Consider the following 25,135-nt stretch of genomic DNA (forward strand, 5'->3'; position numbering starts at 1 on the left):
GGGAAAGGTTATAGGAAGGAAAACCTCAACTACATGGATTTTCTTCATCTTCCCAAAGAATCATTTTGTAATTTTGTTAGGGAAAAAGATATTTTTGTATGACATTAAAGGTTAGGTCATCCTAATGTATCTAAGTTATCTCTTTTTCTGTTTTTGAAAAACTCTTGTAATAAAGAGTTTATATGTAATGAATGTATTCTTGAAAAAAAAAAGATTCATTTTAGTCCTAGAACTTTTATTTCTTCAAAACCTTTTAAACTTTTGCATTCAAAAATATAGGGACCCGCGTCAGTCATGGTAAAAGGAGGACTCTCCTATTATGTTATATTCATTGATGATTATAGTAGGTATACTCGAATCTATTTCCTTAGGCAAAAATCTGATGTATTCTCATGTTTCAAAGAATTTCATAAAATTATACAAACCCAACTTCAAACCAATATTGTCATTTTTATATCAGATTAAGGGAAAAAATATTTGTCTACTAACTTCAAAAATTATCTTAAAAAAAAATAGGATTTCACACCAAAGATCTTGTCCAAATACTCCTCAACAAAATTGTTTAGCTGAGAAAAAGCATCGACATATCATTGAAACTACAAGAACTTTGTTTATCTCAAAAAATGTTCTAAAAATTTTGGGCTGAAAGTGCCCTATTGTAGTTTATCTTATCAACAGAATGCTTTCATCCATTCCTGATTTAAGAATCTTTGGATGCAAATATTTTATACTTATTGAAAAAAAAAACAAATTATCTCCCAAGGCCATTGAATGTGTGTTTCTAGGTTATGCTAATAACAAAAAAGGGTATAGATGCTATAATAAGAAAAATGACAAATTATTTCTCAAGAAATGTTAATTTTCTCAAGAATAAAAATGGTTTTTTATTTTGATAAGCCTAAGGATAGTTTTGAGTATTCCTTTATGTTTGATTTATTGCTAAATAAGACCCCTGACGGTGGTATGCATGATAATAATATGCATATTAATAACTCTTAGAGGATACCCAGAATCATGATATTCAAACTTATTACAGAAGAACTCTTGATCATCCTCCATGCGCACTTGATAGATACTCACAAAACCAAAAATCTAGGAGAATCTAGTATTAGGAAATCCAGTAGATCCTCTAGGCATCCTGAAAGATTTGTGTCTTATGAGACTTTTTCTCCTAGATATAAAGCGTGTCTTTTGTCTATTCACTCTTTTTATGAACCCACAACTTACAAAAAGGCTAAGGAAATTCCAATGGATTGATGTTATGAGCTGAAAAAGTCCTTGATAAAGCCAAGACTTGAGAAATTCAACAATTACCGGAAAAAGGACTATAGGATGTAAGTGGGTCTATAAAGTCAAAACAAAAGGTGTAACACCCCAAAAATCCAGGACTTATAACTTTTTATGAAAAGTTTGAAAGCTTTGTAATCATACTTTTATCAGAGTTTTTAAATAGTAATTCAGCAGAAAATAGTGTTTGAAATAGCAAGTCAATGGACCTTGAGCGCATTACAGCGCAATCTTTCATTCACAAATAGATTTGAAGTTCCATTCATTTAAGAAATCAAATAGATTATGAAAATGCAATTTTTAGTAGCTTAAGACTTACAAATGAGAGAGTTTCAAGAAAACCTTTATACAAATTTACCGAAAAGTCCTCATAAGCAAAACATCAGAAAAAGAGTCTCATCTTGATTTTATCACGCCATCGTGACATCGCAGTCCGTACAAATCCAATTATCACCTGTGCCCATAAAATGAGTCGGTTTCACGAAAAACTGATAGGTGCACAAGTGAGACAATGTGGAACTGAAATAAGCAATAATCAATGTGCAATATTCTGTAACAAACATGATTTTACTTAAGCAAGTAAATCACCTTAAGCATGAGCAATAAATTATACAAGTGAACAAGCATTTCTAACATGAGTAATTAATTGTGAAATCAAGTGAGTTATTAACTATCACAGGATAAGAGTTCATTCATCACAAGATATACACAGCTTCTTGATAAGTAGATACATTAATCATAAGATGCACAACAAATAGTTATAAATTACCAGATGTAAGTTGTAAGCAATCGCATGACAGCAGTTATATTAATCACAAGTTGTAAGCAGCTTGTAAGACAAACAGTTATATTAGTTATAAGATATAAACAGTTTGTAGATTACGAGCTTTAAGCATTTGCACAACAAGCGATCCTATCAATCACAAGGTATAGGTAGTGCGCAAATTACACACTGTAAGCAATCGCACAACAAGCAATTACATTAGTCATAGTTATAAACAGTTCGTAGATTACGAGCTGTGAGCAGCTAAATAACAAAGATAAACAATTATTTTACACTAGAGACTTAATCACAAGGATTGTGAATAAAGCTAACATATGCATCAAATATATTCACGATACGCAATTCAACAAGTTAACGTGAATAAATCTAAATTCGTCAAGTAATATGAACTACTCTAGATTCTACAGTAATGTAAGCAGGATAACTTTTGTTTCGATATTAGCTGGCCTTGCGGGTACGCACAAAGCACGACACATAGAAACAACTGAGACTAATTTGGGGGTTTGTTATGTCATGTATATTAGATACCCCGAGTAGCTAGCTGAGTTCGCTCCTAAGGAGACGGCCAGTGACCAAGAGAGAAAATCCCCAAAGGCATTCATGGCCTAAGGATGAATCGAACTTCTGCAAAAGTGCTTGAAGCTACTTCTTGTAGCCCATTTCTCCCGACTCCGATAACTAGGGAAGCTTAGTCTTTTTCCCAAAATAGCCATTAATGGCCTATCCAATCTCTTGATGAAGTCAGCGGGTCGAATGGATACGCTAGGTGTTACTTAACTGAAGACCCATTCTATATGCTTTGGTCTTTCGACCCCCTCGAGCATCTTGCCTATGAAGACGAAATCATCACCATTAGGTGATTTAAACGCGTCAGTGCACGTTCACGGCAACCATACACCTTTCATCCTACTCACCGCAGTACGCAACATACCTATTCAAAAGTACAACCACGATGAGAGGGGTCAACATATTGTGAAGGTGAAAACATCACCATTATGTGGTCTCAAACACGTGTCATTGCACGTTCGAGGTAAACATAGACCTTTCATCCTACTCATCGTAGTACGCAACGTACTTGTTCAAAAGTACAACCACGATGAGAGGGGTATGGATTTCTTAAAGGAAATCCCCACAACATTACTATGCAAAAATACATGGTGCAATCGTTCAAGTTCAAATTGAACATGCACAGGTCCTTTAGACCGACACGAGCCTCTTGCTTGTTAGGAGAACGTCAACATTATATGATTACAATAATGTGTCAATACATGTATCGAGGTGACCACCGACGTCTCATCCTACTCATCGTAGTCCAGCCATGTCGTACATGCCTAAAAGTATGACTACGAAGAGAAGGGCATGGGTTTCTCCAAAAGAAACCCAACAACAAAGTCTCGCAAAGAAGTGATGCAACAAATATCTTATTTTTTATCATGATTTATCTTTCGAACAATGGATACAACACTTGTGCAACTCGCACGAGGCAAGATTGCTAGGGATCTCTCATTCGTTTATCGCAGTATCCGTATGTCACGCATAACTCGCGATACTGGACTCGATGAACGAAATAAGAGTTTCCCAAAGGACCAAACCAAAACTCAAGTTCATGTCCCTTAATCAGGATCATCCGAGTCGTATTGGATACACAAACCGAGGTTGCACAACACCTCTCCCAAATACATTGATTTGGGAGATCTAACCACTATCTCGCAAAAGACTTTCAAAATTTGCCTTGTAAAACTATGCATTTGAAAATATGGGTTTGCGCCTAAAAATCATCGAAATGCATGTGTGAATCGTGACTTTTAAAACAAATGAGTGAAACTATCACGGGCCTATTTCCTTCAATGGGCCAGCGTGGCACGACGATCCTTCCTTACCGCCGCAAGCCTACTTGTCAGCTCGCTTGCCAGTCGCAGAAGCTTGTAATCAGAGTGCAAAAGAGCTTGTAATCAGTTCTTTGCTAACCTGTTTGTTCTCAACTCTGCAACTTCTAACTACGTTGATCGACTGCATGGCTCCCATCCGCGGTTGCATGGTCTCAGTGTCATTGCATTCAGTATCACTGCATTTTTCCTGTGTTGCATTGGCGTGCTCGTCGTCCTTTACGAGGTGCTTGGGGCACTGTCTGGCGATATGTCAATCGCCACAGAACCAGCATGTCACAACTGTACCCTTGTTGTTGTTGTTGTTATGCTTTGTGTAGTTTTGTTTCTTGTCGAATTGATGGCGTGTTGATGCCTCACCTTTGTTATTGCACCGCTCATCCTTCTTTCTTCCGTAGTCAGGATTCTTTCCGACTTTGGTTGATGGGGTGAAAGACTTGCGCTGAGTGTCAACTAAGCGCTCGACCGCCATATATGCATCTTTCAAAAGCGCTCGACCGCCATATATGCATCTTTCAAAATACGGGAGTTGTTCCTTTCCACTTCAGACTGTGCCCATAGTTGAATTCTCACAATGAACCAGTTGAGCTTATCCTCTTCTGGCATGTTAGGCAACTCCAGCATAAGCTTCTGGAACATTCTGACATAGTCTTGTAACGAACCAGTATGTTTAAGCTCACGAACCATCCGGTATGCCTGTCTCTGCGCATTTCTCGGCATAAAGTAATTGTGCAGCTCTATTTTGAAGTCGTCAAAAGTGTCTATCACGCATTGACCTCTCTCCATGTCGCTGTGCTTCTGCCTCCACCAAGAGATAGCATCCCCATCCAATAACGCTGCTGCAGCCTTAATCCGAAGATCTTCAAGCGTCACATTTTGAATATCCAAATAGTCTTCTACTTAGAACAAAAAGTTCTCAATGGCCTTGCTGTCTCGAGAACCATTGAACTTTGCGGGTCTTGGCACATCAATCATTTATGGCCTCTCACCATTTCCACCATTTAGGGTCACTGACCGCTGCAATGTGCGGTTTTTCAACTGAAGCTCCCCTACTTCAGTCTGCAAGTCAGCCACTGTTGTCGTCAACGAAGTGATCTGTCCCATATGTAAGTTCGCATGCTCTTGCAGGCTCGCCACCGTATCATTCAGTCCACCGAATGATTCAACTGCGCGTGAAATCGCTTACTCGTACGAAGTCACATCTTCCACCAGCTTGTTGACAGTTGCAGCCATCTCTTCTTGGCCCCAAAGTTAACCCATCTCCTCAGCTTCGACAATTGCCTTGTCTTTGGTGTTGCGCAGATTTTGATAAGGCACCACGATGTCTTGCTCACAAATCGCAGTCTGTCGACACTGACTCCAGAGTCTCTTCCTCAGCACGAGAACGGGCTCTGATACCACTTGTCACGGGCCTATTTCCTTCAATGGGCGAGCGCGGCGTGACGATCCTTCCTTACCGCCTCAAGCCTACTTGTTAGCTCGTTTGCTAATTGCGGAAGCTTGTAATCAGAGTGCAAGAGAGCAAGAGAGAATAGAGGGAAAAGAATTGCAATCACAACAAGGGTGAACAAAAGAAAGCTCAACGCATTTAATTCATTCACAATTTTGCCCGAAGGCTATTACAGTTCAAGCATACCGGTTGCCCCTTCGGGGTATTGATTCACCTGAACCGGGCAGCTTACATCAGACTCAACAAAAGCAAAATAGACTTTAAGCACAACTTTACAATGTAAGTCGCAAGGGAATAGAAACGGTATATGCTCTAAGTTGCACTCAAGTGCAAGTCGGCAAAAAGCGAGCTTGTGCACAATACAGTGCGACGGTAAAGTAACATCGATCCCCAAAGTGCAAAACTGTGTTGAACGCAAAACCTCGTAAGCAGTGCACGAAGTACGAAAATCATGCATCGACTAAACGCACAAATAGTAAGTAAATACTTAAGGCAGTGCACGAGGTATGAAACCGCACATCGGCTAAACAAACATGCAAGCAAGTAAATGCATAAGGCAGCGCGCTGAAGAGCGTCAGCAAAGTAAAAATAAAAAAAGACAGGAAATAAAAGAGAAAGTAAGAGCCTAGGCACATAAAGCGTGACGGCAAGGTAAAGACAGAAAATAAATGCAAAAATAAAAGCCTGGGCACATAAAGCGCGACGGCAAAGTAAAGACAAGAAAGAAAAAGACAGAAACTAAATGCGAGAATAAAAGCCTGAGCACATAAAGCGCGGCAATAATAAAAAGCAATAAAGACGAAAAAGCAAAAGGACAAGGATCGCGAAACTGTGTCCTTGAGTTAAATGCATACATATATAGATATATGTATACATATTGTCCTTAGTCCTTCCTTTTCTCATTTTAAGTTTTAATTGCTTAATTTAGGCTCATTTATTATCCTTTGCACAACTTTTCCCTACCTTGAGGGGTTTCAGGGGTTGTGCATGTCTCGAGTGTACGAGATGAGGGTCTTGGGTCGTGGGGTGCGTGAGGCTCCGTCGTGCAAGCTGCGAAAGACAAACAATTAGTATACGAGTTAATGCTTAAAAGAAATATAAACAGGCAAGGGGGTCCGGCCCTGCCGGTAGGCATCGGGGAGGCAAGGGTGGACTCGACTACCAGGCCAAGCTCGGCTCTGCCAAAATGCGCAAAGGAGGCAAAGGCAAGGGCTTGGCCCCTGCCGACCTACTGGGAAAACAAAAGGCGGCAGGGGCTCGACCCCTGCCGACTTGCCAAGAATGCAGAGGGTGGTAGGGGCTCGGACTCTGTCGTCCTGCCGAAAAAAGGAAGGTGGCAGGGGCTTGGCCTCTGCCAGCCTGTCGAAAAAAAACAGAGGCGGCAAGGCTATGCCCCTGCCGACCTATCAGAGGAACCGAAGGCGACAAGGACTCTGCCCCTGCTGACCTACTGGAGAAAGGCCCAGGCGCCAGAGGCTCGGCACCTGCTTGACCAAGGGGAGGCAGGGCTTCGCCCTGCCTGCCGGAAGACCCAAGCAGCAGGGTCTTCGCCCCTGCCAAACAAATGGAGACAGAGAGGGGCTCGGCCCCTTCCCTACAAACAGAGGATGCAGGGAGGGGGGCCGACCCCTCCCCTGCAAACAGAGGGCGCATGGAGGGGGCTCGGCCCCTCCCCTGCAAACAAAGCACGCAGGGAGGGGGCCCGGCCCCTCCCCTGCGTACAGAGGGAAAGGAGAGGGAGGCAGGGGCTTGCCCCTGCCTGCTTAAAAAAATAGACGGGGCAGGGGAGTGGTGTCGCCCCTGCCGGCCTACCGAAAAATGGAAGAAGACAAAGGGGACGAAGAAGACGAAGACGAACAAGAAGACAACGCAGAGACTCAGAGAGAGGTTACCTGCGGCAAACGGCGTCGGGGGGTTGGTGTCGTCGTCGTGCGGCTCCGACGAGCTGAGGGAGCGACGGACGTCGGTCGAGACTGCCCGTCGGCGTATGCAGAGGGAAGGAGAGGGACGAGCACAGAGGTGCTCTAGAAAGGGGGATGACAGTTGGGCTGCCAGCGGCAGGTGGTCGGACGCGGGGTGGGCAGACCGGGTCGTTGGGAAGGGGAGGCCCTGCCGGCCTGAGGCTGGAGGTCAAACGGGAGAGGAAAGAGGGCGAAGAGGAACGAGGGTGAGAGGAAGAGCAAGGGGGAAGAGGGTCGGTTGGGAACGGCAGTGTTGTCGCCGGCGACGGCGAGTCGAGAAAGGCGACGAGAGGGAGAGGGCTGCAGCACAGGGGGGGGGGGGGGGGGGGGTCGAATGAGACCCTCGCCCCTCCCCTTGCGTTGTCTTATAAAGACACAGGGCGGTGCCCCAACCCTAATGGGGTTTTGGATCTGAGTCAAATTCGGATCTAACCCGGGTCCAACATTTTTTTTACGTGTGTTTTTACAAAAGGAGATGGATCCTTAGAAAAATATACGGCTAGGTTGGTAGCCAAAGGTTATTTCCAAGAGTATGGACTAGACTATGAAGAGGCATTTGCTATCGTAGCCTGTATGACTAGTGTTAGGACACTCATTGCCTTATCATCTATTAAAAAGTAGTCTATTTACCAACTTAATGTTAATAATGTTTTTTTAAATGATGATCTAAATGAGGTAGTGTACATGGATCCTCCTCCCAGTCTTGAGATAGACAGAGGAAAAGTTATTTGATTAAGGAAAGCTTTATATGGGCTTAAACAAGCCCCAAAGCTAGGTATGATTGGTTTAGCAATATTATGCTAAATTTGGGTTATAAATCTTGTTACGCTGAAAGTGCTCTTTTTGTAAAAGATACAAGTATTGATATTGTCATACTCTTATTATATGTAGATAATATGATCCTCACAGGAAGTGATTAAAAGGGAATTGATGAAATTAAAAATGTTCTTAAAAAACATTTTGATATGGCTGACATTGGTTTTCTCAGGTATTTTCTAGATATTAAAGTGGCTTATTCTCCTCGAGGATATGTGTTGTCTCAAATGAAACTGGTTGTAGATATTATTGCCAAATCTGGAATCTCTAATGATAAAAAGGTTAATACACCAAAAGTTGTAAATGCAAAATTAAGATTGGAGGATGGAACTCTACTTGATGATTCAACTCCATACCGAAAATTGGTTGGATCCTTGACTTATCCATCACCAGACCAAACATTGCCCATAAGGTAAACTCAGCCAGTCAGTTTCAGCTTGCACCAACTACGGTGCATATGAGTGTTCTACGAATTATCAAATATATCAGGAATATTATCACCAAAGCGCTATTTTTATCCTCTTCTTCTTCTTTAGAGTTAATTGCTTATACTGATGTTGATTGATGAGGTAATCCCAATGATAGAGTTTCAACTATGGGTCTTTGTTTTTTTAGGTGAATCTTTTATATCTTGGAGGTGCAAGAAGCAGCACAAGGTCTCTCTGTTATCCACCGAAACTGAATATAGAGTCGTGGCAACCACAACGATGAAAATCATTTGGTTGAAGGGTCTTCTCAAAGATATAGGCGTAATCATCTCTAGTCCTTCAAAGATGTGCGGAGACAATAAGAGTGATATTTATATTGCAAGCAACCACACTTATTATGAACACACCAAGCATATAGAGATGGATTGCCACTATGTTTGAGAAGAATTTTTGTAAAGAACCATTGAATTACCTTATGTAACTTCATAATGTCAGCTGGCAGACTTCTTCGCTAAGGCCTTGCCTTCACCTCGTTTTTTGTACCTATATGCATGCATGCATGTGTGTGACTAACTTAATCCAAGATCTGGATCTGAGATGGGCATGCTCATGCATAAAAGTAAGATCTCAAAACCTGAATAAAGAAGGGAGAAGGCATAGAAAGATGAAAAAGACATGTTCCAAGAAATAAGCACACAAAACTCCTCATGTCCTCCATAAGTACGGTAGTGAGCTATACCTAGGGATCCATCATGATAGAGAAGAGCATTTTCACACAACATAGAAGAAATATAGAAGAAGTTTATGATAAAAAGGACAAAGTTGCAACCATATCACCCGTATCATTAAGGTAATTTCTCGGAGAGATTTTCAATAAGTAATTTTTCTTGGGGAAATCTAGGGAGTTTAAAAAAATTTAAAATATAAAAAATAATAAGAAAGATAAGAAAATAACAGGTTTTATCTCATTTTTTTCGAAAAATACAAGTAAATAAGTTTGAAAAGTTTTTAAAATACAAAAAGAAACAAAAAATAAAAACAATGGGCTTCAAATATATAAAATAAGAAAATTTTCAAAAATATCATGATAATATTGTGATATTTTTATTTCTAGTAATATTTTGAAAATATCATGATATTTTGCAGATATTATCGGCTGACCGGTAATTGCCGATAATATCACGATATTTTCAAAATATCAATGATATTGGTGACACTGGTTACAACTATTTAATAATAATAACTCCTATTGTATCTGTTGTAAAACTTGTTATGGATCTGCCATAGTTGCTTAACTTTTTTAATGACGAAATGCCTTTCTGAAAGGAAGCATGAAATGAATATGTTCTACTTGATGCTGAATAGTACTACCAAATACCAGACCAACTTCCTAGTCTTCAATTTTATCAGGATATATATTGATCAATCTCAACATATTGGCTTGCTAAGCTGGGTTAGAGTCATAATATAGCAGTAAACATGGAACCTTTTTTTCCACCAAGTAGATGTTGTACCAAGAAACTGCTGCAACCAAACCATTGCTAAAAAGCCCCTCGGAATGAACAATGCAAATTTCCTCTGAACACTCCACATAACTTGGTCCCCAAATAAATATAGCAACTAGAGAGTAGTTGACAATGTAAGGACTACTAGCACAATCTGCACCAGAAAAAGGCAAAAACTAAGGGATGACTTTAAGTGATCTAGAGATGAGAACAACCCAGCGCATCCACGCTAGGGCCAGTGACATTTACCAAATGGCACTTCACTGAAAGTGACTAATTCTTGGGAAATTCATGAATGATGAAATCCAGTTCACAGATAAAAAAAAAAAGAAACGTCGAGGGTCTATATGACTATGCTATCAAATGAGTTTCAGCAAAAAAAACTGATCAATAACCAAACATCTTTCCTTGTTCAGATCATGTCCAGGCTTGGCAGCAAGGTCTAAGTGCTGTCCAATATCTTGCCTTTATTCACGCAATTGATCTACTTGAATCAAGGATTAGAACTGCGGAATAGAAGAGTAGCAAAAATTGTATCCAGAAAATAATATACAGCACATAGCTCATCTAGTCCTCTGTGCTTTTAAATTGAAAGAATAAATTGAACAGCCGACTAAAACTAACATATCATAGCCAACATTTTTTCAGCTCCAAGAGAAACCTATTCCTCCACATCCCATGTTGATATGATTAAACATGGATATCACATGACACTTTGTTAGACATAGGAGGGGTATTTCTTTCTTTGAAGAAACACCTAGTTCTATAGTATATGTTCTAAGACTTACTACAATGCCTTGTAACTGTGACTCCCAAATTCTTATATTTAATATGGTAATGGCAACTATATATTTCTAATATTGAACGTATGCATATAGTAGATGCTTCTCTGACCTTGTGAATGTGCATGTCCTAGCAAAACGTGTCCTTGTCATAAGCCAAACATAGTTCCATGTTCATGTGATATTGCATCCCAGCTAATCCAATGGTTTCATTGAATATAAAAGAAAAGTGCCCAAAAATTTTCAAACGGTGCGACGTTTGATCTCGTTAACAAGTATTTAGAGACAAAAGGAGAATTAATGAGGAACTTCCCAAAGGAAGTCATGATACCTGATGAAGAAAAGGTTCAAATGTGTCAAGGGCTTTTGCAACAGCAATCACACAAGCAGTCCTACAAAAAATTCAGCATGCCATCATAATAACAACTAAATAATCAAATACAAAAAAACACTGTTGAACAATTATATTAATAAAGAATTATTGAAAGGCGAGCATGCCTGAAATAGTTAGTCCCATCATGAACATCTTCAACTCCACATGCATTCACTATTTCCTCCCGAGTAATTTGAGGACATTTAATTCCACCAACTACAAAACGGAATTCAGCCATAGCTCTATGATACTGTGCACCCCCATAAAGACGCATCCCAGCATTCTGATAGCGAACAACATTCAATAGTTTGAGACTTTGTAGTAAAAAATAAATAACATAAAATATCAAATGCAATCTAACATACAAAATCATGGAAAATAGTAAGTAGGAATTTGTCACAGATCAGACTTGGTACAATTCTGAAGCATCTAGCAAATGACATAAAAGCAAATTATGATGCCATGACGTCCAGAGTTAAATGTCAAATCAAACTTGAATAGAACTAAAATAGATTCAGAAACTCATGTAGGGTCTTAACTGGAAATATGATAATCATGACAGCCCAATCCTACAATAAGACTCAATTTTGCTTAAGATAAAGCCAACCATGAAACTGGAAAGAAAAAAACTAAGGCTAAACCAAAAGATTAGTTGATGAGAGAGAGAGAGAGAGAAGACAAGAAAGGGAAATTTTCATTTAGAGACCTACCCTTTGCATATAATTCCAAAGAGAGGCCTTCCTTTGCTCAAATTTCTGATATAGATCTACGTTTCTCTGACAATAGTCAAATATGGACCTGTTGTGACCTATGATTGCCTTGAACCACTTACCGAAGTTAAATTTCTAAAATGACCAAAAATGCCTTTCACCCAGGAACTTTAACACATAAAGGGTAGTAGGTTATTTCTGCGTGCAAAAGGGTAGCCACGTATTTTCAGTGAAGAAGGGTAAAACAGGAACTTTATAAGCAGGTAGCTGACCCTGCTAAATTTCTAAAATTAAAATACCCTTTACCCAGGAACTTTAACCTGTAAGAGTAGTTACAATATTTGTGTTCAAAAGCACAATCATGTAATTTTTGTGAACAATGGTAAAACATGAACTCCACAACAAGCATATGAATCAGTCGGTTTGTGTTTTTACTGATGGAGGTTAACCAAAGGTTCCTAATTGACAGGCTTTGTGAAACAGTAGGTCGAGATTTTGATTCAGGAAAAGTTGGTACCTAACATGGAATACCCGGTAAAGGTGGGTCTGGATCTGGAAATTACCCAAAAGGATTCTGACATGGAAAAAAAAGTAAAAATATTATATAGAAAATTATAAGTTTGAAAATGCATAAAGCTCTAGCGTATGAGTGTACTAAAACAACTGTAATTTTCCATTTAAATTTTGAAAGATTAGAACATTTTAAAATTGAAAAAGAAAAATTAGAGAAAATTTTAAAAAATTAATTTTATAAAGAAAGAAATGTGAATAGGGAAAAAGACAACAACGAAATAGAAAAAATTCATGTTAATCAATATTCACCATGTGACATCATAGAATTATCACCAAAAGCCATAGTGATATTATAGTTTAATACAACAGCTGCATCATTAAAATAAGAAAAATTTAAAAGAATCCAGCTAACATTTCATATAATTCTAAAAATCACCTACTCATAAAAAATACCAAAGAAATACCTCCAGTTATTTGCACATGTTCTAGAAAGCAGAATGAATTAACTTCCAATTATTTCTAGGTGGAAATCATATACAACTAACTCAAACAACAATGACGACAATTGAAGCATTAACTTTACAACATACTGGCATGAATTTGTATGGAATCTGAAGGCCATCAGTTCCATGGAAAGCCCCTCCATTGACCCTCTCATCTTGTAAGGTCTCCCCTGCAACCAAAGAACAAAATCTTTCTTGAGTTGGCAGAAACACATACCCACATACACAAACCTACATATATATGTAAGCACACATGTATACAAACTCCTAAATGCAGATTACACCTGCAATAGATTTTTATATCTTATTGTGATTCGTTTAGCATAACATAAGAGAAGTTTTACCAAATTTATCAGGAGGTGCCACAACTGTTCCCTTCAACAGCAGCGATAACTGAGGGGAAAAAAAAACTTAACAGTAAGCAGCAAAGAGATAGATGATTCTGAATACCTCTATAATTAACCTATACAAAGGATGGTTCATGGTAGAACAATATCAGCAGTTCACAAATTATTATGAAAACCAAAACAAATATGTGCAAACAGTAAGTCATGAATGGATTCAGCCATAGAAGTATATGCTCATAGATAAAACCTTGGTTAGAAGTGAATCATGAAAAAGCCGCCCCTTCTCCTTCAGTTTTACTTCATCCATGTTGCTGCCACAAAAGAAATCACAATAAGCAATCATACTGATGTTTCTATCCAGTACCCATAAGTTCCCCCAGACAAATTTTTTTACAATGCATATCTGAAATTGAAGATCCAAAATTAGTAGGCATGACTTGCAAAGCGTGATTTGGAAGACATAGGAAGCACCAGTATCACATTAAGTATTGTTTTCATGCTCACAAATGAGGCTTTCAACTTATTATGTCCAATATTGAGAGAAAAAATACTTACTTTAGCTCCTGGTTTATTTCATGCAATTTCCTTGTAATGCAGTGGTACTCCTTTTCAAGAAGAGGGATTATCAAAGGAACACTGTCCATGTATCTTACATTCGAAAAGTTTTGAAGAGCCTTTAGTCCACAAAATAGAGCTAATGCAATAAAGAAAGCATTCTAAACAATGTGCACCTTTTCTGCAGTAGTTCTTCAAGAAACATTCTAAGGCTGCTTACACCAATTCTATATCTTTCTTCTTTTGACAAGGAGCGACCTAGCTTTTCTTCCAATGAAGCAATATCTTGCAACTCCCTCAAAGAAACAGCCTGAAATAACAAAAAATATTGCATAGAATCATTTCAACAAACAATTAAATTGAACATTCAAATCTTTACCGTGATTTATTTCAAGTTTGTGCTAAAAGCCATACTGTTTTTGTTTTGATGATCCTTGCATCAACTCTGAACCAGAAAAGTATGCAATGGATAGACAAAGAATTACCTGTTTAAACTCATCATTTGATCTAAAAACAGATTCCTGTCCAGAACCCACTCTTCCAGATGGTACGGACGTAAAGAAGGGGGAACCCCCCAAAATGCTGCCATCAAGAGTGCGAGCAGGCGGTTTAAGAAACACTTCCACGTCAGAAGATCGGGCAAATTGCAAAATTTTTGTGTCAAGCTTTGTGGATACCACGACACTCCTTGACAGTTCAGGATCAATCTACACAAGTGTACAAAGAAATTTTTGACAATCAAATCATATTTCCTGTCAACAATATTCAACAATTAATGCATGAAGTAATCAGAAAACATGGCCACCAAATGAAAGCAATGAAAAGGTCTTACGTGAATGAAAGACAGGATGTTTATCATGTAAGCATGCAAGTACCTGCATCACGACTCGACGAGTAGTGGCATTACTCCAATCACTGCAGTCCTCAAGACAGAGAATGATAAACTCCTTATGTTGCATTTTATCTCTCACAAGTGCTTCAACTGCACGTGCTTGAGCCTTCACATATATTTGTAATAGTATTAGTTATTGGAGGGGAAAGAAAAACAAGAGTACACCATGAGAGAATGATTCAAAGAATTGATGAAAACATGATAAAAACGCAAACCCAACCTGCACCCTCCCCAGCAAAAGAAAAAAAAACAAATAGAAAAGAGAAGGTTGCCAACCAAAACCTGAAAATTACAATTATAATATATTTTTCCAAACAATTAATTTTTTACAATTTTGAAAGAAGAAATTTTAACTTAAATTACCCCTTTAAGGCATAGAAAAGTTGATTTGAAAATCAATAGGAATCATTCTGAACAGATATATCAAAGAGTGCCACATTTTGGTCATGATTTTATAACTGTTTTATGTTCTTCAAATTTGATCATAAAAAATGAAGACATGATAACTTCCTGCAAACAAGAATTTATGTGAATCCATACTGAGCCCATTTCCATTGCTAGGCCAAACAATAGAAACACAATCAAATACAAGATGATGATGTAAACCACCCGAGAAATGCAAAACAAGTTACAGTTGATCATTCGTAAATGTGGCAATTAACAAGTTCTAAATCACTTTCTTCAGTGCATAGAGAAGTATCTCAACAATATACAGAGCTCAAACCTTCATATTGATTGCAAATGAACGCACCTGTAGCATACGATTTTTTCTCCCTGGAGCTGGAGCAACAAGGCCTGGGGTATCAATGATTGTCAGGTTTGGGCAATATTTGTATTCAACTCTAATGATTATTTCTTTTGTACAGAACTGACATGCATCACGCTCGAGCCGCATGTTTTCAGCTTCAATATATGCCTATGTACAAATATCAATCGTTATTTAGACTAGCATAACCCTATGCTACTTGAACATGAGATATCATAATTCTGCAGTAATCAGCCAACAAATGAAGCAAAAAATATTGAACCAAGATATCAGTGATTTCGTTAATGCCGTTACTGAAAATGAAAGGGGTGGATTGAAAAAAATATATGGAAATGGCTTAGCAATTTCACTACGAAAAATGCATACATAAGTTAGTTATATCTCAGCATAAAATGGTCTCCTACAAAAGTTCACGGAATTCCTGATCTTTGGAGAGTTTCATGCTAGTAAGCGTTCTTACATACTACATGGACACGTAGAAAAAAGAAAATCTCATAAGGTAATTTTTTCCTCTCCTTTTTTTTTGCGAATAAATTGTAAATGAATTTTTTGCCAAAAGGTTGAGATTATCCAAAGAAAATAAAGGATCATGATGAAATGCCCTGATTGAGAATCAGTAAGAATATTAATGATGCATATTCATCATCAATTTGATATCTCTTTTTCTGACGTGTGTTAAAGATCAACGATTGCCTTTGATGTCAATAGAGTACAAGTTTTCTTGGTCTTAAAGAGATTAAAAATATATCCAAGAAGACAAAAACGTGTAAGTTACAGTCCTCTTGTAAGTCAAAATACAATAAACTGAAAGGTGATACTTCATAAATAGAAAAAAAAATCAATTCCAGTTTATCTTTAGGCACCTTGTTGCAAAACAACACCTGAAAATAAGCAAGCAAATGCTTTTGCATATGATGACTGGTTTGATACATATTTACAATGGGAGGTTGCAGGAAGCAAGAAGAGAAAGAAGAAATGAAAGTACAAAGTATTGGGTGATGCATTCTTACGGAAAAAAACAAAAGAAATTCTTAATACATTAGTGGAATGAAGTTTAAATAAGAATGTGTTGAAAGGACAAAAACAATGACATACTACGATAACAACCATCAAAACATGCTTAGTAAAGAAAAAAAACTCAACAAAAGGAGGCATGACAAAGCCAAGTCGGGAAAACCTCCAACAAGGGTTTTACTCATCGTTTCATAGGCTATTCAAACTGGCCCAACCAGACTTGGTGGTGTCCAAATACATGACCTATCTAATGCAGCAATAGGAAAAGATTATTGTAGCAAGCAGTAGATTGATAATATGCTTGCTAACCGTGTAATTTCTACTGAATTACAGCTATGTATGGATGTTATACAAAACAAATAAATACATCATCTCTCCTCTCTCTAATGTTAAGAGAGGAAGAGAGGCAGCATTACCCCCCAAACGTAGGTTTTCATAGAACCGAACCACGTAAATACTTGAGTTCTTTCTTGTGTGCGGTCCTTTTAATTTTAACACAAACCAAACAAATTTGCTAAGGAAAAAAAACGTAGTGATCATTCTAGATCATGGACATTAACATAACTACACAAAAGAAATCAAAATCCATCAAACTTCTGATCAGCTAAGAGCTCCACCAACTAAACCAAGAACACAAAAACCACACCAAAATCCGAAAATTTAGAACACCAACATTCTCAAACCACGCAAAAAATCCTATTTACAATCCAAAAACCAGAAATTCCATACTTGAATCTCCTCAAGAGACTTCTCGTCCGAGCACGTCGGGTCAGCCTCGTAGACGAGATGGCAGAGCGGGTCCTCGCACAACGAGTTGTACTTCATGTGGAGGGTGATGGGTCTCCGGGTTTTCGTCCCGCCGCCGACATGGTTGAACTGGAAGCCCATGAGGGCCTCGACGAGGGCGCTCTTGCCGTCGGTCTGGTGGCCGACGACGAGGATGGCGGGGGCATCGAATGGGGTGTGGAACTCCTGAGCGAGGCCGTGGAGCTCGTTGTAGGCGTCGTAGAGCTTCTGGCAGTCGTCGTGGAGGAAGAAGAGCGGCGGAGCGCGGTGGCGCTCCGCTTCCTCTGCAACTGAGCTTGGTGGTGGTGGGTCTTTGTGCAGAGGAGGAGAAGAGGAGGCACCATCAATGGAGCCCATCTTTGGAGATTAGGGTTTTGGTGGGGAATTAGAGTTAGGGTTTGGGGGAATGGAGGGGAGGGGGCAATGCAGGGAGGGTTTTGGGGCTCCACAGTTTCAGAGGAAGAGACAGTTGGAAGCTTGCCTGTTTCCTTTCTGTTTCTGAGCTTCACTCGTACAAGATGGCAGAAGGTGGAGGAATATGTATCACAGAGACACGCCGGGTTCGGTCGTGCCCCTATGATACGATTGGACACGTATTGACATAGTGTCCTATTCTTCAAAAAAAATTATCAAAAAATATTTTTTATTGATTAAAAATTAAAAAACTTTGTGTCCTACTCCTCGTGTCCTCTTTTTTTTTTTTTAATTTCAACCTGTGTGTCATGTGCCCCCACAATGTCTTCACTTATCTGGTAGGAACGACTGGTGGTGAATGTCACCAAGTAGGAGCTAAGCCTTCTTTATGCCACGTGAAGGGCAAAATGGAATTCTGAAAAGTTGAAGGCTATTTCTAAATAAGATGCTCTGTCATTTTACAGGTGGCAGCAAGCCATTACTGAGCTTTATCCGAGAATGACTCTCACGGTAAAAAAATATTTTGGATGCGTATGATGCCTCTCGTCGGCTGTTACCCACATAGTGAATCGGCGCTAGAATGCGGGACAATAACTGCTTTATTTTGAAAATAACGGGTTAATAACATCCCAATATTTGAAATTTTCTGTAAAGTGTAAGAAGTGTGGCGCTACAATATTTGCTAAAAATTGCTTCATTTCGAAAATAAATGGACAAAAACGCATGTTATTGCGAGGGTTTTTCAAGTTGAGGAAGCACGAAAAAATGGCTTTTACTTTCAGAGATTTAGAATCTCTACGTTTGCACAGGCCCTCCATGTGCTTTTTGTGTTTAATTCACCATTTCCTTAGACAAAGTTGGCATGTGGAAAATAAAGTTTTATTATGACGATAATTTCAAAATAACTGTATATTGCAGCTTATAACTATGATTTCTATGAGCCTATAATGCATTTAAAATTTTGATTATTGGACCTATGCAATGAGTCTTCTTCCTTCAGTCCTCTTTTTTTTATGTGAAATTGATTGTCCTCTTCTCTTTTATGTTCCATTGTCCTTTTCTCTTTTTAGCTTTTGTTGGCCTTACTTTTAAATTCTGAAATTTGGTATTGACGGTGGCAGATGTATGATTTGATGCAGGTCATGTACATCATGTCCCGTGACCAATGTTGTCAATATGTGTGTGAATCAGTCCGAATCGCCCAATACATATCGAATCGAGTCAGAAAACCGATACAAAAACTAGCATTAATCTGCTAATTTAAAAAAAAAAAAAACTCGAAATTTGTCAAAATGGTTGTTGATATTTTAGTATTATTTTGACACGTTTTTTTTGTTGGTTAAAAGTTGGGCAATTCAAAATGATTCAATCCCGAATCGGTATCGCCTGATTCACCTAAATCGTTTGAAAAAAGATTCATGGCCCGAGACAATACTGACAACATTGCCCATGACCTAAAAAACATGGGAAAAAACCACTGAGGTGGTAACTCATGTGGTAAGTGGGGTCCTGTGTCAAGCTGAAGGCCTAGGATCGAATCCTTCTGCCACATGGGATGGCTATTGTTCTGGTAGGGGTGGGTCTGCCTAACCCTAGCTTGCCTTTCCAAAAAAAACATAAAATAAAAGCATGGGAAAAAGTTTGTTATGTGGGTCTTGTAATCTACCAAGAACTCAACAAAGTCCTGGGCCCACACAAAAAACAAAAAAAAAATCACTATTTAAAAATAGTAAAAGTCACTGCACTTGATGGGTGTGGCGTTGCACACAATGATTTTCCTTGTTTGGGATCCCAAGTATTGGATCTGATATCTTTTTATGTCATGTCAATGGCATCCTTTGCATGTTATCTTAATTTCAATGGCAACTAAATTATATGTATAGTGAGTAGGATAACTGCCTACTCCTATGTGTGCTTACCGCTAGCCTATTAGGCTTTCAAATATTATTTTTCATGTTTTTCTCCAATCTAACTATATAGATGTGTTTTATATGCTTGATTTTATAAGAATGGATTATTGGATCATTTGATTCCTATACAGTGGATAGATTTTTATAAAGTTTGAAAATTGACTGTCTTACAATTTTCATAAATATTCAAACTAAAAAAATCATATTTTGTTTGAAAATATATGATCTAAGTATCATTTTTAACCAATCAACCATGTTGAATACATCTATGATGTCAGATTTGCAAAAAAGGACCCTAAAAACCCTAGCTCGCTCACATTAGGATCCTAACTTTGATAGGCACCTACTCCCCACTCATTTATAGTTTAAAAATTAAACAAGTCTCAAGGATTAGTATCCTTTGTTTGTAATGTGCTTACTCTACATGGGCAAGATAAAGGAGGAATTTTGGTATCCATTTATGTCAATGTCCCTTTTTGTGCATAGAATTAATGATGTTGTGGATGAAGTAGGGCAGGTTGGTGATGTTGGATGGGGAGCGACTGGTATTGGAGGAGGATATTGGATTTTTGGGGCTCCACAAAGTTTCATAGGGACAATGGAAAGCTACTTTCTTTTGGTTCTTTTTTAGTAACAACAAAATTTTAAAAAATAAAAAATATAAGGAATATGTAAGAAGGAATGTATAAAAAATAAAAACGTGTTTTTTAGCTGGTAAAAAAGGAGCTAATACATTCATTTGGGTCTCTCTTTTTAGGGAAAGCAGTTTGGATTCGGCATGCAGCCAATACCAAATCCCTCTAATCAAGTATTGGCTAATCGTACTCAAATTGAGATTCAGATTTGGATAGGAAAAAGCTTAGAATCTGAAAAAATACATGTAATCGGATTCTGTTATGAAATCCTAAACTGAATCCGAATCTGATTACTAAATGGATTTTGTTTTCTTAACTAAATCTGACTAATCAGGTTTGGAATCGGGTCAGATATTAAATATATCCGACTCTGTTAACATCCCTAACTCTTTTACTCTCTTTTTTTTTTTTGGATAGCTTTTGGTGATTGTCCTCAGGTCTGATCTGGAACTGTTGATTAGCTGCAACCCTCAAGATGGTGTTGGGATCAGATGCAATCGCATTGCACAAATGCAATGTGCTGCTGCACCTGATCACTTGATCACCCTCCATCTTTATCTTCGGTTGTACAGCCAAACAACACATGGATGGTGATATATATATATATATATATATATATATATATATATATATATATATAGCCCAGTCCTGCCTCTCGAAACAGTTAAAAACAATTTGTTTTTTTTTAAAGCCCAGACCTGATTCCATATGAAATAGATTTTTATCTATTTTTGTAGCCCAGCCCTGACTGCAGCAAATAGTTTGATTGGTCCATATGAAATAGATTTTTATTAATAATTGTAGACATTTTTTTTTTATCTCGAAAAAAAAAAATCGGGGGGGGGGGGGGGGGGGGGGGCGGGGGGAGGGGGTGCTGCCCCGAACCCCCGACTATCACACAAAATATATTTTTTTTTGCTACACCCCTGTCCCCCCCCCCCCCCTCTCACATGAATCCTAGCTACGCCACTGGCTCTGCTTGTTTGGTAGAAGTTGTTAGTGCAGCGTGCCTAACCCCAGCTTGCCTATACAAAAAACCATTGTGTTCAAATGTTCATGTGTTGAATTGTTGACCAATGAATATGGGATTCAAGATCATGCGTGCAATCTTCTGCTGATCAATTTTCTTCCTCTTTCTTAAAAGGCAAGCTAGGGTTAGGCAGACCTCTACTGATTATACAACTATACCATTAAGTTTTGAACCTGCAACGTCCCGACACAAGGTGACGTGACATGCACTAGCTGCTCATACCAGACAAGTGAAGCTCCCGTTGGTAATAAATTTTCTTCCTCTATAGGAAATGAAGAAGAAACTCCTCCATTGTACAGCTGAATGATCATCATACTTTTTAAAGGCAAGCTGGGGTTAGGCAGAATAACAGCCGCCCCATGTCGCAGAGGGATTCGATCCTGGGCCTTCAGCTTGACACAGGACCCCGCTTACCACATGGGATACCACCTCGTTCAATGAGCATCATAATTGTATAGGTTTACATTGCTGATTCTTGAGACTTAAGGGTGAGTTTTATTACCTCCCATCTATGAGGAGAACCAAGGTTTTGTGGACAGAGGCATGGGGCCCACACCTTGACTAACCTCTATGCAAACAGTAGGTCAAACCGCCGTAAAAAATATCCTTGGATATCTAGTTAAAATACCTTAAATCTTAGATCTGAAGTAGGGATGGCAGTGGACCGGGGCCCCGCCTCGCCCCGTTTGGACTGGGGATGGAGGCGGGGACAAAGGTTAAAATTCATCCCCGTTCGGGGATGGACGTTCACTTTTCCCCGTCCCCGCCACAATCCCCGCCTATTCCCCGCCCCGCCCCACCACATCCCCGTTTGAACCGGGGATGGAGGACATGAGACGGGGATGAATGTGGGGGTGGGTTAAAATCCACCCCGTGCGGGGATGGAGGTTCTAATCTTGAGGCGGGGCGGGGGTGGAGACCTTGTCCCCCACCCCGCCCCGCCCCACTGCCATCCCTAATCTGAAGTAATCAAACGCACCCTTAGAGTCAATAAAACTAGCTTTTTCTATCATGCTGGAATTGAGACGCGGACATACTATTCATCTTTTCTTTGTTTGTGGATGGTCAAACTAGGTGTGGGCTCATTCCTCCTTTAACTGGTATCTTAGCCTGCTAAGTCATCAATTATTTCTTGTGCACGATAGTTTTCCCTTGTTAAATCCTATCTTTTAATCTACATAAAACATTTTTTTTTGGTTGTTTTCTTTATGATATAACTGTAATTTATTTGAGGGATAGTAGTAGTGCTCTAATGTGTTCAAAGAAATGGCAATCTAATGGCTTTATCACAAAGATTGTGGTTCCTTTGCAAATACCCTATTTTTTGTAGGGATAAACATTGGCTACTAATGTAGGTACAGAACTAACGAGTTGTATCGACTCCATCTAATCATACGGATGTGTTCATCATGGTTTGTTTACTAATGATCAGTGTTTTTCAGATGTATAAATGCCATCTTCTGAGTATAATTTTTACTCATTGGTTCCGTACCTTCATTAGTAACCAATATGTACCCTTGTTTTAATAGGTCAAATACTTTGATTTTTTCTTAAGTACAAAACCCATCACATCTTACCAAATACACTCGGGGTGGTCACATGAAATTTTACCTTTTAATGTTGCTTTCCAAATAATGGGCAATCTAACCAAAAAAAAAAAGGACGGTACTCTTTTGAAAACTTTTTAATTTGACAAAGGCAGTCTTATGACCTTCTGGATCATTCTAGAATCATACGCTAGTGTCAGGCTGCCAATACAATGACATCAGTGGTTTTAACAAATTACAAAACACATCAATGTTTTGGTCATTTACAAATAGTGGCCCAACCTTTTGGATTTTACATTTTACTGGCTTCATTAAGAAAGTTTTTTTTTTTAGACAGAGAAAGCTGAGGTTAGGCAAACTTCTACCAGTTATACAACCACACCATTTGGGGTTCGAACTTGCAACGTCCCAACACAAAGTAACGTACACTAACTGATCCTGCCAAAAAAGTGGAGAACCGCCAGGGTCAGAATGTTTGTACATATCCTGTGAGTGTTTTGTAGTGAGGTTTATACGTAATTTTTGTATTCTATTATTAATAAAAATTATTATTTTATTTATTGGTCTTCTTAATGTTATTTCTTATCTATGATCAAATGAGTTATATCTATGCGTTTGTAACATCTCACAATTTTTTGCTTAATTATAAATTTAATAAATATAATTTTTATTAAATAAATACATTTTCATGATATATTACAGAAACTGTAAACTTATAGGAAAATCTTCCCTTTTACCCTTACATGATAAAATATCAAGATTAACCGTATGGTATCAAACTTCTTTTTGCTTTTAACAGCAGACATGTCATCAAACATTTCAAGCTTCTGTTACAACAACTCTTTCAGCACCTAGACCACAAGGGCTCCCCTCATCTGGTAGGGGCGACTTGTAAGTTGTAAATTTCACCATTAATGTTGTCAGTATCGGTATCGGCCCTGAATCGTTTGGCCAACAATTCAACTCTATCGAGCCAATATCGATACTCAAGTGAATTGTTCTGTGTCGGTAAAAAAAAATAAAAAAATATTATGTGTCAATCAGAACATGACATGTGTTGAAACTATTAAAATAATATTTAAAAAAGTATTAAAAATTAAATTTAGTATTTTTATATTTATTAAAAATAGCTAATTCAGGAGTGACACTACCAGAAAAACTCTAATTAGCGACGAAAATTTGTGACAAATTTTTTTTATCGCAAATTTACGATGGATTAGCTAGAGAAAACTATATGTCGCTAACATTCAAATTATTTATAGAATTAGCGACAAAAAAAAAATCATCGGTAATACGTCGCGAATTAGCGATGGATTCGCGACGAAACAATTTCGTCTTAAACTCCGTCGCAACATCGCGACGGCTCAACAACAGAAATTTTTCATTGCACATTTGCGACGGCGTTTGCGACATAACATTGTCATCGTTAATCCGTCGTTAAATTTCTCGTAAATTCCTAATGCGAGGCTCTTTTTCCTTTCTGTTTCATCAGTCGCCCACCCAGTGCTCGTCGGCCTCTTGTTGTCCGCCCGTCGCCCGGTGACCTCCCGTTGCCCGCCCGCCTCCCGTCGCCTGCCCACCGCTCATCGACCTCCCGATGACCTCCTCTCTCTCTTTTCCCTCCTGTTCTTTCTCTCGTTGCTCCCCCTCTGTGTTTTCCGATGAGCCTCCTTCCAGGTACACCCTCCATCTCCCAGGTCTTCTTCCTCCTTAAGACTGACAGACTTCCCAACGACCCCCCTTTTGCCATGTTCGGCAGCCTCTTCATCCCCTTCCTTTTTCTTTTTCGACAGCCCATGTCGCTCATGTTCCTCTTATAGAGGGTCGGCAGGGGAAAAACCCTACCGTCGGCTGGCTCGAGCGGGCCGACAAGAGCCAAGCCTCTGCTACCCCCTCTCCTTTCCAACAGGCGGCAGGGTTGCCGCCTGCGTTGCCTCTTCTGTCAGGTAGAGGGCTTCCAGGGAAGGGGCTACTCGTGCCTCAGTCGGCAGGATGGCTGGGCCCTCTGCCTGCCTCTTGTTCAGGCAGGTTGGCAGGGGCTGAGCTCCTGCCACCTCCTTGTGTCTATGAGCAATGGCAGGGGTCGAGCCCTGTGTCTGTCTCCCACTCTTTTTTTTCTTTTGGTGGGTAGGTCGAGCGCAGACACCTCCTTGAGTTTTTCTGGTGAGTCGGCAGGACGCAGCCAAGCCATGTCGCCTCTCTGTTTGCCTGGGTAGGTCGATAGGGGTCAAGCTCTGCCAA

General features: G+C 39.1%; 1 protein-coding gene across 2 annotated transcripts in view; it reads right to left on the reverse strand.

Annotated features, from left to right (window-relative positions):
• The window catches only part of ARC5 (P-loop containing nucleoside triphosphate hydrolases superfamily protein), a 31,353-nt gene extending 13,504 nt beyond the window's left edge, over positions 1 to 17,849 (reverse strand). The window contains exons 1-11 of one of the 2 annotated variants that reach the window (XM_089987471.1): positions 17,302 to 17,849; positions 15,544 to 15,708; positions 14,776 to 14,898; positions 14,386 to 14,607; positions 14,077 to 14,210; positions 13,901 to 13,993; positions 13,593 to 13,656; positions 13,343 to 13,391; positions 13,086 to 13,168; positions 11,398 to 11,555; positions 11,231 to 11,291 (exon numbers count right to left, since the gene is read on the reverse strand). In XM_089987471.1, coding sequence (XP_089843597.1) covers positions 11,231 to 11,291; positions 11,398 to 11,555; positions 13,086 to 13,168; positions 13,343 to 13,391; positions 13,593 to 13,656; positions 13,901 to 13,993; positions 14,077 to 14,210; positions 14,386 to 14,607; positions 14,776 to 14,898; positions 15,544 to 15,708; positions 17,302 to 17,715 — 1,566 coding nt within the window. In that variant the 5' untranslated portion in view covers positions 17,716 to 17,849. The remainder of the gene's footprint in view (positions 1 to 11,230; positions 11,292 to 11,397; positions 11,556 to 13,085; positions 13,169 to 13,342; positions 13,392 to 13,592; positions 13,657 to 13,900; positions 13,994 to 14,076; positions 14,211 to 14,385; positions 14,608 to 14,775; positions 14,899 to 15,543; positions 15,709 to 17,301) is intronic. The other variant, XM_089987472.1, reaches the window with a different exon arrangement.
• Positions 17,850 to 25,135: the final 7,286 nt, after the last annotated feature.

Source organism: Nuphar pumila, chromosome 14 (genome assembly GCF_984573655.1).
Source record: "Nuphar pumila chromosome 14, dmNupPumi1.hap1.1, whole genome shotgun sequence".
NCBI classification, from domain to species: Eukaryota; Viridiplantae; Streptophyta; class Magnoliopsida; order Nymphaeales; family Nymphaeaceae; genus Nuphar; species Nuphar pumila.